Raw genomic sequence first — 17,225 nt, forward strand, 5'->3', positions numbered from 1 at the left:
TTTTAACAAATCCGTGTTGACTTTCATTAATGAGCCCAGACTTTCCCAAGTATCAATTAATTTTGTCCCGGATTATTGTCTCAAAGTTTTCCCACCACCGACGTTAGGCTGACTGGCCTGTAATTGCCGGGTTTATCCCTCTCCCCTTTTTTGAACAGGGGTGTGACATTTTCAATCCTCCAGTCCTCTGGCACCGTCCCCATATCTGAGGAGGATTGGAAGATTGTGGCCAGAGCCTCCGCAATTTCCACCCTTCCCTCAGTAACCCAGGACGCATCCCATCCGGACCGGGTGACTTTTCTACTTTGAGTACTGCCAATCTTTTAAGTCCCTCCTCTTTATCTATTTTTATCCTCTCCAATCTCGCGACTACCTCCTCCTTTACTGCGACGTTGGCAGCATCCTCTTCTCTGGTGAAGACGGTATGAAGTTTTCATTTACCGCCTCAGCCTGTCCTCTGCCTCCACAAGAAGATCTCCTTTCTTGTCTGTAATTGGCCCCACCCTTCTTCTGACTAACCTTGTTATGGTGGGGGGGAGGGAGTTGAATAAAGTTTCTTACTTGCTCTCTGTGTCCTTGTCCACAGTGGGGAAGAGTCGGAATGGGAGCAAGGCTGGCAGATCGTCAGATAACTGGTACTGCATTAGGGTCATCTAGAGGGAAAGCACAGTGAGTATCACACAGTGTGAGAGGGGGAGGGAGTAAGAGAGAGGGATAGGGGGAGTGGAGGGGAGGAAAGGACAGTGAGTATCACACAGTGTGAGAGGGGGAGGGAGTAAGAGAGAGGGATAGGGGGAGTGGAGGGGAGGAAAGGACAGTGAGTATCACACAGTGTGAGAGGGGGAGGGAGTAAGAGAGAGGGAGAGGGGGAGTGGAGGGGAGGAAAGGACAGTGAGTATCACACAGTGTGAGAGGGGGAGGGAGTAAGAGAGAGGGATAGGGGGAGTGGAGGGGAGGAAAGGACAGTGAGTATCACACAGTGTGAGAGGGGGAGGGAAGGGGGGCATGGGGGGAGGAAAGGGGGTGTCGGGGGAGGAATGGGGGCGTGGGGGGAAGGGGGCGTGGGGGAGGGAAAGGGGGCGTGGAGGAGGGAAAGGGGGAGTGGGGGGAGGAAAGAGGGCGTGGGGGAAGGGGCCATGGGGGGAGGCAAGGGGGCGTGGGGGGAAGGGGGCGTGGGGGAGGGGAAGGGGGCGTGGGGGAAGGGGCCATGGGGGGAGGCAAGGGGGCGTGGGGGGGAGGAAAGGGGGCGTGGGGGGGAGGAAAGAGGGCATGGGGGGGAAGGGGCCGTGGGGGGAGGCAAGGGGGCGTGGGGGGGAAGGGGGCATGGGGGGAGGAAAGAGCGCGTGGGGGGAGGGAAAGGGGGCATGGGGGGGAAGGGGGCATGGGGGGAGGAAAGAGCATGTGGGGGGGGGAAAGGGGGCGTTGGGGGGAAGGGGGCATGGGGGGAGGAGAGGGGGCGTGGGAGGGGAATGGGGTCGTGGGGGGAGGGAAAGGGGGGCGTGGGGGGAGGAGAGGGGGCGTGGGAGGGGAATGGGGTCGTGGGGGGGAGGGAAAGGGGGGCATGGGGGGGGAAAGGACACGGTGTGGGGGTAAGAGAGAGAGAGAGGGGGAGACGGAGTTGAGGTGGGGGTTGATTATTTACCTCTCCCTGGGGAGGGATGACTCTGAGGATTCTGTTGCTCTCAAACTGGTTGAGTTTGACGGAGTGATGAAAGCTGCACTCATCAACCTTCACCACAGCCCCGTATCCTGAAACGGCAGAGGGTGGACTGAGAGACAGCACTCCCCCCGACATCCCCATCACTCCCCCCCGACATCCCCATCACTCCCCCCGACATCCCCATCACTCCCCCCGACATCCCCATCACTCCCCCCCGACATCCCCATCACTCCCCCCCGACATCCTCATCACTCCCCCCGACATCCCCATCACTCCCCCCGACATCCCCATCACTCCCCCCGACATCCCCATCACTCCCCCCCGACATCCCCATCACTCCCCCCGACATCCCCATCACTCCCCCCGACATCCCCATCACTCCCCCCGACATCCCCATCACTCCCCCCGACATCCCCATCACTCCCCCCCGACATCCCCATCACTCCCCCCGACATCCCCATCACTCCCCCCGACATCCCCATCACTCCCCCCGTTCCCTCCGACATCCCCATCACTCCCCCCGACATCCCCATCACTCCCCCCGATCCCCCATCGCCCCCCGATCCCCCATCACCCCCCGATCCCCCATCGCCCCCGATCTCCCCATCCCCCGATCTCCCCATCACCCCCGGATCCCCCATCACTCCCCCCGATCCCCCATCGCCCCCCCGATCTCCCCATCACCCCCCGATCCCCCATCGCCCCCGATCTCCCCATCCCCCGATCTCCCCATCACTCCCCCCGATCCCCCATCACTCCCCCCGATCTCCCCATCGCCCCCCGATCTCCCCATCGCCCCCCGATCCCCCATCACTCCCCCCGATCCCCCATCACTCCCCCCGATCTCCCCATCGCCCCCCGATCCCCCATCACTCCCCCCGATCCCCCATCACTCCCCCCGATCCCCCATCGCCCCCCGATCCCCCATCACTCCCCCCGATCCCCGCATCGCCCCCGATCCCCCATCACTCCCCCCGATCCCCCATCACTCCCCCCGATCTCCCCATCGCCCCCCGATCCCCCATCACTCCCCCCGATCTCCCCATCGGCCCCCGATCCCCCATCACTCCCCCCGATACCCCCATCACCCCCCATATCTCCCCATCACCCCCCGATCCTCCATCACTCCCCCCGATACCCCCATCGCCCCCCGATCCCCCATCACTCCCCCCGATCCTCCATCACTCCCCCCGATCTCCCCATCGCCCCCCGATCCCCCATCACTCCCCCCGATCTCCCCATCGGCCCCCGATCCTCCATCACTCCCCCCGATCTCCCCATCGCCCCCCGATCCCCCATCACTCCCCCCGATCTCCCCATCGCCCCCCGATCCCCCATCACTCCCCCGATCCCCCATCACTCCCCCCGATCTCCCCATCGCCCCCCGATCCCCCATCACTCCCCCCGATCTCCCCATCGCCCCCCGATCCCCCATCACTCCCCCGATCCCCCATCACTCCCCCGATCCCCCATCACTCCCCCCGATCTCCCCATCGCCCCCCGATCCCCCATCGCCCCCCCCGATCTCCCCATCGCCCCCCGATCCCCCATCACTCCCCCCGATCCCCCATCACTCCCCCCGATCCCCCATCACTCCCCCCGATCTCCCCATCGCCCCCCGATCTCCCCATCGCCCCCCAATCCCCCATCACTCCCCCCGATCCCCCATCACTCCCCCCGATCCCCCATCACTCCCCCCGATCCCTCATCGCCCCCCCCGATCTCCCCATCGCCCCCCGATCCCCCATCACTCCCCCCGATCCCCCATCACTCCCCCCGATCTCCCCATCGCCCCCCCCGATCCCCCATCACTCCCCCCGATCTCCCCATCGCCCCCCGATCCCCCATCACTCCCCCCGATCTCCCCATCGCCCCCCGATCCCCCATCGCCCCCCCGATCCCCCATCACTCCCCCCGATCCCCCATCACTCCCCCCGATCTCCCCATCGCCCCCCGATCCCCCATCGCCCCCCCGATCCCCCATCACTCCCCCCGATCTCCCATCACTCCCCCCGATCTCCCCATCGCCCCCCGATCCCCCATCGCCCCCCGATCTCCCCATCACTCCCCCCCCCCGATCCCCCATCACTCCCCCCGATCCCCCATCACTCCCCCCGATCCCCCCATCACTCCCCCCGGATCTCCCCATCACCCCCCAATCACCCTGAACGGCCTGGCTCTCATTTTAAGGTTATGCCCCCTTGTTCTGGACTCCCCCCACCAGAGGAAATAGTTTCTATCGACCCCATCAAATCCTTCAATGATATTAAACACCTCGATGAGACCACCCCTGAATCTTCGATACTCGAGGGAACACAAGCCTGGTCTGTGCAACCCGGCCTCAGAGATTAACCCTTTAAGTCCCGGGATCATTCTGGTGAATCTGTTCTGCACCCCGTCCAAGGCCATGTATCCCAGTATACCTCCACGTTCCCCCTCCCCCGTCCTTCCCCTGTCTCTCGTCCAATCCCGTATCCCCACGCCCCTCTCCTTGTATTTCCCTACATCAACGCCCCTCCCCTTGTATTTCCGTACATCTACGCCCCTCCCCTTGTATTTCCCCATATCTACGCCCCTCCCCTTGTATTTCCCTATATCTATGCCCCTCCCCTTGTATTTCCCTATATCGACGCCCCACCCCTTGTATTTCCCCATATCTACGCCCCTCCTCTTGTATTTCTGTATATCTACGCCCCTCCCCTTGTATTTCCCTATATCTACGCCTCTCCCCGTGTATTACTGTATATCTACGCCCCTCCCCTTGTATTACTGTATATCTATGCCCCTCCCCTTGTATTTCGCTATATCCACGCCCCTCCCCTTGTATTTCCCTATATCTACGCCTCTCCCCTTGTATTACTGTATATCTATGCCCCTCCCCTTGTATTTCGCTATATCTACGCCCCTCCCCAAGTATTTCTGTATATCTCCGTGCCCCTCCCCTTGTATTTCCCTATATCTACGCCCCTCCCCTTCTATTTCTGTATATCTACACCCCTCCCCTTGTATTTCCGTATATCTACGCCCCTCCCCTTGTATTTCCGTATATCTACGCCCCTCCCCTTGTATTTCTGTATATCTACACCCCTCCCCTTGTATTTCCGTATATCTACGCCCCTCCCCTTGTATTTCTGTATATCTACGCCCCTCCCCTTGTATTTCCCCATATCTACGCCCCTCCTCTTGTATTTCTGTATATCTATGCCCCTCCCCTTGTATTTCGCTATATCTACGCCCCTCCCCTTCTATTTCTGTATATCTCCGTGCCCCTCCCCTTGTATTTCCCTATATCTCCGTGCCCCGCCCCTTGTAGTTCCCCATATCTATGCCCCTCCCCTTGTAATTCCCTACATCTACGCCCCTCCCCTTGTAATTCCCTATATCTCCGTGCCCCTCCCCTTGTATTTCCCTATATCTACGCCCCTCCCCTTGTATTTCCCTATATCTACGCCCCTCCCCTTGTATTTCCCTATATCTACGTCCCTCCCCTTGTATTTCCCCATATCTACGCCCCTCCCCTTGTATTTCTGTATATCTCCGTGCCCCTCCCCTTGTATTTCCCTATATCTATGTCCCTCCCCTTGTATTTCCCTATATCTCCGTGCCCCTCCCCTTGTATTTCCCGATATCTCCGTGCCCCTCCCCTTGTATTTCCCTATATCTATGTCCCTCCCCTTGTATTTCCCTACATCTACGCCCCTCCCCTTGTATTTCCCTATATCTACGCCCCTCCCCTTGTATTTCCCTATATCTCGGCCCCTCCCCTTGTATTTCCCCATATCTACACCCCTCCCCTTGTATTTCTGTATATCTCCGTGCCCCTCCCCTTGTATTTCCCTATATCGACACCCCTCCCCTTGTATTTCCCTATATCTACGCCCCTCCCCTTGTATTTCCCTATATCTCCGTGCCCCTCCCCTTGTATTTCCCTACATATACGCCCCTCCCCTTGTATTTCCCTACATATACGCCCCTCCCCTTGTATTTCCCGACATATACGCCCCTCCCCTTGTATTTCTCTATATCTACGCCTCTCCCCTTGTATTTCGCGAAATCTACGCCCCTCCCCTTGTATTTCCCTATATCTACGTCCCTCCCCTTGTATTTCCCTATATCTACGCCTCTCCCCTTGTATTTACCGATATCTACGCCTCTCCCCTTGTATTTCCCTATATCTCGGCCCCTCCCCTTGTAATTCCCTATATCTACGCCCCTCCCCTTGTATTTCCCTATATCTACGCCCCTCCCCTTGTATTTCCCCATATCTATGCCCCTCCCCTTGTATTTCCCTATATCTACGCCCCTCCCCTTGTATTTCCCTATATCTCCGTGCCCCTCCCCTTGTATTTCCCTACATATACGCCCCTCCCCTTGTATTTCCCTACATATACGCCCCTCCCCTTGTATTTCCCGACATATACGCCCCTCCCCTTGTATTTCTCTATATCTACGCCTCTCCCCTTGTATTTCGCGAAATCTACGCCCCTCCCCTTGTATTTCCCTATATCTACGTCCCTCCCCTTGTATTTCCCTATATCTACGCCTCTCCCCTTGTATTTACCGATATCTACGCCTCTCCCCTTGTATTTCCCTATATCTCGGCCCCTCCCCTTGTAATTCCCTATATCTACGCCCCTCCCCTTGTATTTCCCTATATCTACGCCCCTCCCCTTGTATTTCCCTATATCTCCGTGCCCCTCCCCTTGTATTTCCCTATATCTATGCCCCTCCCCTTGTATTTCCCTATATCTATGCCCCTCCCCTTGTATTTCCCTATATCTCCGTGCCCCGCCCCTTGTAGTTCCCCATATCTACGCCCCTCCCCTTGTATTTCCCTATATCTACGCCCCTCCCCTTGTATTTCCCTATATCGACGCCCCTCACCTTGTATTTCCCTATATCTACGTCCCTCCCCTTGTATTTCCCCATATCTACGCCCCTCCCCTTGTATTTCTGTATATCTCCGTGCCCCTCCCCTTGTATTTCCCGATATCTACGCCCCTCCCCTTGTATTTCCCTATATCTCCGTGCCCCTCCCCTTGTATTTCCCTATATCTCCGTGCCCCTCCCCTTGTATTTCCCTATATCTATGCCCCTCCCCTTGTATTTCCCTATATCTATGCCCCTCCCCTTGTATTTCCCTATATCTATGTCCCTCCCCTTGTATTTCCCGATATCTACGCCCCTCCCCTTGTATTTCCCGATATCTCCGTGCCCCGCCCCTTGTTGTTCCCCATATCTACGCCCCTCCCCTTGTATTTCCCTATATCTACGCCCCTCCCCTTGTATTTCCCTATATCTACGCCCCTCCCCTTGTATTTCCCTATATCTACGCCCCTCCCCTTGTATTTCCCCATATCTACGCCCCTCCCCTTGTATTTCTGTATATCTCCGTGCCCCTCCCCTTGTATTTCCCTATATCGACGCCCCTCCCCTTGTATTTCCCTATATCTACGCCCCTCCCCTTGTATTTCCCTATATCTCCGTGCCCCTCCCCTTGTATTTCCCGACATATACGCCCCTCCCCTTGTATTTCCCGACATATACGCCCCTCCCCTTGTATTTCTCTATATCTACGCCTCTCCCCTTGTATTTCGCGAAATCTACGCCCCTCCCCTTGTATTTCCCTATATCTACGTCCCTCCCCTTGTATTTCCCTATATCTACATCCCTCCCCTTGTATTTCCCTATATCTACGCCTCTCCCCTTGTATTTCCCTATATCTACGTCCCTCCCCTTGTATTTCCCTATATCTACGCCTCTCCCCTTGTATTTCCCGATATCTATGTCCCTCCCCTTGTAATTCCCTATATCTACGCCTCTCCCCTTGTATTTCCCGATATCTACGCCCCTCCCCTTGTATTTCCCAAAATCTACGCCCCTCCACTTGTATTTCCATATATCTACGCCCCTCCCCTTGTATTTCCCGATATCCACTCCCCTCCCCTTGTATTTCCCTTTATCTACATCCCTCCCCTTGTATTTCCCTATATCTACGTCTCTCCCCTTGTATTTCCCTATATCTACGTCTCTCCCCTTGTATTTCCCTACATCTACATCCCTCCCCTTGTATTTCCCTATATCTACGTCCCTCCCCTTGTATTTCCCTATATCTGCGTCCCTCCCCTTGTATTTCCCCATATCTACGCCCCTCCCCTTGTATTTCCCCATATCTACGCCCCTCCCCTTGTATTTCCCCATATCTACGCCCCTCCCCTTGTATTTCTGCATATCAACGCCCCTCCCCTTGTATTTCTGTATATCTCCGTGCCCCTCCCCTTGTATTTCCCTACATATACGCCCCTCCCCTTGTATTTCCCTATATCGACGCCACTCCCCTTGTCTTTCCCTATATCTCCGTGCCCCTCCCCTTGTATTTCCCTATATCGACGCCCCTCCCCTTGTATTTCTCTATATCTACGCCCCCCCCCCTTGTATTTCCCTATATCTCGGCCCCTCCCCTTGTATTTCCCGATATCGACGCCCCTCCCCTTGTATTTCCCTATATCTATGCCCCTCCCCTTGTATTTCCCTATATCTACGCCCCTCCCCTTGTATTTCCCAATATCTATGTCCCTCTCCTTGTATTTCCCTGTATCTGCACCCCTCTCCTTGTATTTCCCTATATCTACGCCTCTCCCCCGAATTTCCCTCTATCGACGCCCCTCCCCTTGTATTTCCCCATATCTACGCCCCTCCCCTTGTATTTCCCTATATCTCCATCCCTCCCCTTGTATTTCCCAATATCTATGCCCCTCCCCTTATATTTCCCTATATCTACGTCCCTCCCCTTGTATTTCCCAATATCTATGCCCCTCCCCTTATATTTCCCTATATCTACGCCCCTCCCCTTGTATTTCCCCATATCTCCGTGCCCCTCCCCTTGTATTTCCCTATATCTACGTCCCTCCCCTTGTATTTCCCTATATCTACGCCTCTCCCCTTGTATTTCCCTATATCTACGCCCCTCCCCTTGTATTTCCCCATATGTCCGTGCCCCTCCCCTTGTATTTCCCTATATCTACGCCCCTCCCCTTGTATTTCCCTATATCTACGTCCCTCCCCTTGTATTTCCCTATATCTACGCCTCTCCCCTTGTATTTCCCTATATCTATGTCCCTCCCCTTGTATTTCCCGACATATACGCCCCTCCCCTTGTATTTCTCTATATCTACGCCTCTCCCCTTGTATTTCGCGAAATCTACGCCCCTCCCCTTGTATTTCCCTATATCTACGCCCCACCCCTTGTATTTCCCAATATCTATGTCCCTCCCCTTGTATTTCCCTATATCTACGTCCCTCCCCTTGTATTTCCCTATATCTACGCCTCTCCCCTTGTATTTCCCTATATCTACGCCCCTCCCCTTGTATTTCCCAATATCTATGTCCCTCCCCTTGTATTTCCCTATATCTACGTCCCTCCCCTTGTATTTCCCTATATCTACGCCTCTCCCCTTGTATTTCCCGAAATCTACGTCCCTCCCCTTGTATTTCCCTATATCTACGCCTCTCCCATTGTATTTCCCGATATCTACGCCCCTCCCCTTGTATTTCCCTATATCTACGTCCCTCCCCTTGTATTTCACTATATCTACGCCTCTCCCCTTGTATTTCCCGATATCGACACCCCTCCCCTTGTATTTCCCAAAATCTACGCCCCTCCCCTTGTATTTCCATATATCTACGCCCCTCCCCTTGTATTTCCCGATATCCACTCCCCTCCCCTTGTATTTCCCTATATCTCCTTGCCCCTCCCCTTGTATTTCCCGATATCTACATCTCTCCTCTTGTATTTCCCTATATCTACGTCCCTCCCCTTGTATTTCCCCATATCTACGCCCCTCCCCTTGTATTTCTGCATATCGACGCCCCTCCCCTTGTATTTCCCTATATCTCCGTGCCACTCCCCTTGTCTTTCCCTATATCTCCGTGCCCCTCCCCTTGTATTTCCCTACATATACGCCCCTCCCCTTGTATTTCCCTATATCTCGGCCCCTCCCCTTGTATTTCCCTATATCTACGCCCCCCCCTTGTATTTCCCTATATCTCGGCCCCTCCCCTTGTATTTCCCTATATCGACGCCCCTCCCCTTGTATTTCCCTATATCTCGGCCCCTCCCCTTGTATTTCCCTATATCTCGGCCCCTCCCCTTGTATTTCCCTATATCTACGCCTCTCCCCTTGTATTTCCCGAAATCTCCGCCCCTCCCCTTGTATTTCCCTGTATCTCCGTGCCCCTCCCCTTGTATTTCCCGAAATCTACAACCCTCCCCTTGTATTTCCCGACATCTACGCCCCCCCCTTATATTTCCCTATATCTACGCCCTTCCCATTGTATTTCCCGACATCTACGCCCCTCCCCATGTATTTCCCTATATCTATGCCCCTCCCTTTGTATTTCCCTATATCTACGCCCCTCCCCTTGTATTTCCCAATATCTATGTCCCTCTCCTTGTATTTCCCTGTATCTACACCCCTCTCCTTGTACTTCCCTATATCTACGCCTCTCCCCCGAATTTCCCTCTATCGACGCCCCTCCCCTTGTATTTCCCCATATCTACGCCCCTCCCCTTGTATTTCCCTATATCTCCATCCCTCCCCTTGTATTTCCCAATATCTATGCCCCTCCCCTTATATTTCCCTATATCTACGTCCCTCCCCTTGTATTTCCCAATATCTATGCCCCTCCCCTTATATTTCCCTACATCTACGCCCCTCCCCTTGTATTTCCCCATATCTCCGTGCCCCGCCCCTTGTATTTCCCTATATCTACGTCCCTCCCCTTGTATTTCCCTATATCTACGCCTCTCCCCTTGTATTTCCCAATATCTATGCCCCTCCCCTTGTATTTCCCTATATCTACGTCCCTCCCCTTGTATTTCCCAATATCTACGTCCCTCCCCTTGTATTTCCCTATATCTACGTCTCTCCCCTTCTATTTCCCTATATCTACGTCCCTCCCCTTGTATTTCCCTATATCTACGCCTCTCCCCTTGTATTTCCCTATATCTACGCCCCTCCGCTTGTATTTCCCTATATCTCCATCCCTCCCCTTGTATTTCCCAATATCTATGCCCCTCCCCTTGTATTTCCCTATATCTACGTCCCTCCCCTTGTATTTCCCTTTATCGACGTCCCTCCCCTTGTATTTCCCAATATCTACGCCTCTCCCCTTCTATTTCCCTATATCTACGTCCCTCCCCCCTTGTATTTCCCCATATCTCCGTGCCCCGCCCCTTGTATTTCCCTATATCTACGCCCCTCCCCTTGTATTTCCCAATATCTATGTCCATCCCATTGTATTTCCCTATATCTACATCCCTCCCCTTGTATTTCCCTATATCTACGCCTCTCCCCTTGTATTTCCCGATATCTACGTCCCTCCCCTTGTATTTCCCTATATCTACGCCTCTCCCCTTGTATTTCCCTATATCTCGGCCCCTCCCCTTGTATTTCCCTATATCTCGGCCCCTCCCCTTGTATTTCCCTATATCTACGCCTCTCCCCTTGTATTTCCCGAAATCTACGCCCCTCCCCTTGTATTTCCCTGTATCTCCGTGCCCCTCCCCTTGTATTTCCCGAAATCTACAACCCTCCCCTTGTATTTCCCTATATCTACGCCCTTCCCATTGTATTTCCCGACATCTACGCCCCTCCCCATGTATTTCCCTATATCTATGCCCCTCCCTTTGTATTTCCCTATATCTACGCCCCTCCCCTTGTATTTCCCAATATCTACGCCCCTCCCCTTGTATTTCCCTATATCTACATCCCTCCCCTTGTATTTCCCTATATCTACGCCTCTCCCCTTGTATTTCCCGATATCTACGTCCCTCCCCTTGTATTTCCCTATATCTACGCCTCTCCCCTTGTATTTCCCTATATCTCGGCCCCTCCCCTTGTATTTCCCTATATCTCGGCCCCTCCCCTTGTATTTCCCTATATCTACGCCTCTCCCCTTGTATTTCCCGAAATCTACGCCCCTCCCCTTGTATTTCCCTGTGTCTCCGTGCCCCTCCCCTTGTATTTCCCGAAATCTACAACCCTCCCCTTGTATTTCCCTATATCTACGCCCTTCCCATTGTATTTCCCGACATCTACGTCCCTCCCCTTGTATTTCCCAATATCTACGTCCCTCCCCTTGTATTTCCCTATATCTACGTCTCTCCCCTTCTATTTCCCTATATCTACGTCCCTCCCCTTGTATTTCCCTATATCTACGCCTCTCCCCTTGTATTTCCCTATATCTACGCCCCTCCGCTTGTATTTCCCTATATCTCCATCCCTCCCCTTGTATTTCCCAATATCTATGCCCCTCCCCTTGTATTTCCCTATATCTACGTCCCTCCCCTTGTATTTCCCTTTATCTACGTCCCTCCCCTTGTATTTCCCAATATCTACGCCTCTCCCCTTGTATTTCCCTATATCTACGTCCCTCCCCTTGTATTTCCCCATATCTCCGTGCCCCGCCCCTTGTATTTCCCTATATCTACGCCCCTCCCCTTGTATTTCCCAATATCTATGTCCATCCCATTGTATTTCCCTATATCTACGCCTCTCCCCTTGTATTTCCCGATATCTACGTCCCTCCCCTTGTATTTCCCTATATCTACGCCTCTCCCCTTGTATTTCCCTATATCTACGCCCCTCCCCTTGTATTTCCCTATATCTACGTCCCTCCCCTTGTATTTCCCTATATCTACGCCTCTCCCCTTGTATTTCCCGATATCTACGCCCCTCCCCTTGTATTTCCCAAAATCTACGCCCCTCCCCTTGTATTTCCATATATCTACGCCCCTCCCCTTGTATTTCCCTATATCTACGTCCCTCCCCTTGTATTTCCCGATATCTACATCCCTCCCCTTGTATTTCCCTATATCTACGTCCCTCCCCTTGTATTTCCCTATATCTACGTCTCTCCCCTTGTATTTCCCTATATCTACGCCCCTCCCCTTGTATTTCTGCATATCAACGCCCCTCCCCTTGTATTTCTGTATATCTCCGTGCCCCTCCCCTTGTCTTTCCCTATATCTCCGTGCCCCTCCCCTTGTATTTCTGTATATCTCCGTGCCCCTCCCCTTGTATTTCCCTATATCTACGCCCCTCCCCTTGTATTTCCCTACATATACGCCCCTCCCCTTGTATTTCCCTACATATACGCCCCTCCCCTTGTATTTCCCGACATATACGCCCCTCCCCTTGTATTTCCCTGTATCTCCGTGCCCCTCCCCTTGTATTTCCCTATATCGACGCCCCTCCCCTTGTATTTCCCTATATCTACGCCTCTCCCCTTGTATTTCCCGAAATCTACGCCCCTCCCCTTGTATTTCCCTGTATCTCCGTGCCCCTCCCCTTGTATTTCCCTATATCTACAACCCTCCCCTTGTATTTCCCTACATCTACGCCCCCCCCTTATATTTCCCTATATCTACGCCCTTCCCATTGTATTTCCCGACATCGACGCCCCTCCCCATGTATTTCCCTATATCTATGCCCCTCCCCTTGTATTTCCCCATATCTCCATCCCTCCCCTTGTATTTCCCAATATCTATGCCCCTCCCCTTATATTTCCCTATATCTACGCCCCTCCCCTTGTATTTCCCCATATCTCCGTGCCCCGCCCCTTGTATTTCCCTATATCTACGTCCCTCCCCTTGTATTTCCCTATATCTACGCCCCTCCCCTTGTATTTCCCTATATCTCCATCCCTCCCCTTGTATTTCCCAATATCTGTGCCCCTCCCCTTGTGTTTCCCTATATCTACGTCCCTCCCCTTGTATTTCCCTATATCTACGTCCCTCCCCTTGTATTTCCCAATATCTATGCCCCTCCCCTTGTATTTCCCCATATCTCCGTGCCCCGCCCCTTGTATTTCCCAAAATCTACGCCTCTCCCCTTGTATTTCCCTATATCTACGTCCCTCCCCTTGTATTTCCCTGTATCTACGTCCCTCCCCTTGTATTTCCCTATATCTACGTCACTCCCCTTGTATTTCCCAATATCTATGCCCCTCCCCTTATATTTCCCTATATCTACGCCCCTCCCCTTGTATTTCCCCATATCTCCGTGCCCCGCCCCTTGTATTTCCCTATATCTACGCCCCGCCCCTTGTATTTCCCTATATCTACGCCTCTCCCCTTGTATTTCCCTGTATCTACGCCCCTCCCCTTGTATTTCCCTATATCTGCGTCCCTCCCCTTGTATTTCCCTATATCTACGCCTCTCCCCTTGTATTTCCCTATATCTCCATCCCTCCCCTTGTATTTCCCAATATCTATGCCCCTCCCCTTATATTTCCCTATATCTACGTCCCTCCCCTTGTAGTTCCCTATATCTACGCCTCTCCCCTTGTATTTCCCTATATCTACGTCCCTCCCCTTGTATTTCCCTATATCTACGCCTCTCCCCTTGTATTTCCCTATATCTACGCCCCTCCCCTTGTATTTCCCTATATCTACGTCCCTCCCCTTGTATTTCCCTATATCTACGTCCCTCCCCTTGTATTTCCCTATATCTACGCCTCTCCCCTTGTATTTCCCTATATCTACGTCCCTCCCCTTGTATTTCCCTATATCTACGCCTCTCCCCTTGTATTTCCCTATATCTACGCCCCTCCCCTTGTATTTCCCTATATCTACGTCCCTCCCCTTGTATTTCCCTATATCTACGTCCCTCCCCTTGTATTTCCCTATATCTACGTCTCTCCCCTTGTATTTCCCTATATCTACGCCCCTCCCTTTGTATTTCCCTATATCTACGTCCCTCCCCTTGTATTTCCCCATATCTACGCCCCTCCCCTTGTATTTCTGTGTATCAACGCCCCTCCCCTTGTATTTCTGTATATCTCCGTGCCCCTCCCCTTGTATTTCCCTATATCGACGCCACTCCCCTTGTATTTCCCGATATCTCCGTGCCCCTCCCCTTGTATTTCCCTACATATACGCCCCTCCCCTTGTATTTCCCTATATCTCGGCCCCTCCCCTTGTATTTCGCTATCTCTACGCCCCTCCCCTTGTATTTCCTTATATCTACGCCCCTCCCCTTGTATTTCCCTATATCTATGCCCCTCCCCTTGTATTTCCCTATATCTACGCCCCACCCCTTGTATTTCCCTATATCTACGTCCCTCCCGTTGTATTTCCCTATATCTACGCCCCTCCCCTTGTATTTCCCTATATCTACGCCCCTCCCCTTGTATTTCCCTATATCTACGTCCCTCCCCTTGTATTTCCCTATATCTACGCCTCTCCCCTTGTATTTCCCTATATCTACGTCCCTCCCCTTGTATTTCCCTATATCTACGCCTCTCCCCTTGTATTTCCCTATATCTACGCCCCTCCCCTTGTATTTCCCTATATCTACGTCCCTCCCCTTGTATTTCCCTATATCTACGTCCCTCCCCTTGTATTTCCCTATATCTACGTCTCTCCCCTTGTATTTCCCTATATCTACGCCCCTCCCTTTGTATTTCCCTATATCTACGTCCCTCCCCTTGTATTTCCCCATATCTACGCCCCTCCCCTTGTATTTCTGTGTATCAACGCCCCTCCCCTTGTATTTCTGTATATCTCCGTGCCCCTCCCCTTGTATTTCCCTATATCGACGCCACTCCCCTTGTATTTCCCGATATCTCCGTGCCCCTCCCCTTGTATTTCCCTACATATACGCCCCTCCCCTTGTATTTCCCTATATCTCGGCCCCTCCCCTTGTATTTCGCTATCTCTACGCCCCTCCCCTTGTATTTCCTTATATCTACGCCCCTCCCCTTGTATTTCCCTATATCTATGCCCCTCCCCTTGTATTTCCCTATATCTACGCCCCACCCCTTGTATTTCCCTATATCTACGTCCCTCCCGTTGTATTTCCCGAAATCTACGCCCCTCCCCTTGTATTTCCCTATATCTACGCCCCTCCCCTTGCATTTCCCTATATCTACGCCCCTCCCCTTGTATTTCCCGATATCTACGCCCCTCCCCTTGTATTTCCCTAGATCTACGCCCCTCCCATTGTATTTCCCTATCTCTACGCCCCTCTCCTTGTATTTCCCAATATCTACGTCCCTCCCCTTGTATTTCCCTATATGTCCGTGCCCCTCCCCTTGTATTTCCCTATATCTACACCCCTCCCCTTGTATTTCCCTAGATCAACACCCCTCTCCTTGTATTTCCCAGTATCTCCGTGCCCCTCCCCTTGTAATTTCCCTCTATCTACACCCCTCCCCTTGTATTTCCCTAGATCTCCACCCCTCTCCTTGTATTTCCCTATATCTACGCCCCTCCCCTTGTATTTCCCTATCTCTACGCCCCTCCCCTTGTATTTCCCGAAATCTACACCCCTCCCCTTGTATTTCCCTGGAGCAACACCCCTCCCCTTGTATTTCCCTATATCTACACCCCTCCCCTTGTATTTCCCTATATCTACACCCCTCCCCTTGTATTTCCCTATATCTACACCCCTCCCCTTGTATTTCCCTATATCTACACCCCTCCCCTTGTATTTCCCTAGATCAATACCCCTCCCCTTGTATTTCCCTGTATCTCCGTGCCCCTCCCCTTGTATTTCCCTATATCTACACCCCTCCCCTTGTATTTCCCTAGATCTCCGCCCCTCTCCTTGTATTTCCCTATATCTACGCCCCTCCCCTTGTATTTCCCTATATCTACGCCTCTCCCCTTGTATTTCCCTATATCTACACCCCTCCCCTTGTATTTCCCTGTATCTCCGTGCCCCTCCATTTGTATTTCCCTATATCTACACCCCTCCCCTTGTATTTCCCTAGATCAACACCCCTCCCCTTGTATTTCCCTGTATCTCCGTGCCCCTCCATTTGTATTTCCCGATATCTACACCCCTCCCCTTGTATTTCCCTATATCTACACCCCTCCCCTTGTATTTCCCTAGATCAACACCCCTCCCCTTGTATTTCCCTGTATCTCCGTGCCCCTCCATTTGTATTTCCCTATATCTACACCCCTCCCCTTGTATTTCCCTAGATCAACACCCCTCCCCTTGTATTTCCCTGTATCTCCGTGCCCCTCCATTTGTATTTCCCGATATCTACGTCCCTCCCATTATATTTCCCGATATCTACGCCCCTCACCTCGTATCTCAGCTTTTCCAACACTGAACTCCTCATTCAACCCAATTCTGATCTCTGAAGGGAGAGAAAACAAGAGAGATAATGTGAGGGAGTAGAGCAACCTGTGATATTACACATGCAATAGAAAACCATACTTTAACATTCCGTGACAGGATCCAGTGTCAGCAAAGTTAACAGATTCAGGACTGAGGAGGGTGAAGGAGAGAGTCCCGTTAACAGATTCAGGACTGGGGAGGGAGAGAGTCCCGTTAACAGATTCAGGACTGGGGAGGGAGAGAGTCCCGTTAACAGATTCAGGACTGGGGAGGGAGAGAGTCCAGTTAACAGATTCAGGACTGGGAAGGGAGAGAGACCCGTTAACAGATTCAGGACTGGGGAGGGAGAGAGTCCCGTTAACAGATTCAGGACTGGGGAGGGAGAGAGCTCCGTTAACAGATTCAGGACTGGGGACGGAGAGAGTCCCGTT

At 53.0% G+C, this 17,225-nt stretch overlaps 1 protein-coding gene across 1 annotated transcript in view; it reads right to left on the reverse strand.

Moving 5' to 3' along the window:
* Nucleotides 1-561: 561 nt before the first annotated feature.
* The window catches only part of ap4m1 (adaptor related protein complex 4 subunit mu 1), a gene marked incomplete at both ends in the record, with an annotated part of 168,781 nt that continues 152,117 nt past the window's right edge, over nucleotides 562-17,225 (reverse strand). Inside the window, 3 exons of the mRNA XM_067979669.1 lie at nucleotides 562-653; nucleotides 1,643-1,749; nucleotides 16,760-16,813. Coding sequence (XP_067835770.1) covers nucleotides 562-653; nucleotides 1,643-1,749; nucleotides 16,760-16,813 — 253 coding nt within the window. The remainder of the gene's footprint in view (nucleotides 654-1,642; nucleotides 1,750-16,759; nucleotides 16,814-17,225) is intronic.

This window comes from Heptranchias perlo, unplaced genomic scaffold, assembly GCF_035084215.1.
Source record: "Heptranchias perlo isolate sHepPer1 unplaced genomic scaffold, sHepPer1.hap1 HAP1_SCAFFOLD_497, whole genome shotgun sequence".
In the NCBI taxonomy this organism is placed as follows: Eukaryota; Metazoa; Chordata; class Chondrichthyes; order Hexanchiformes; family Hexanchidae; genus Heptranchias; species Heptranchias perlo.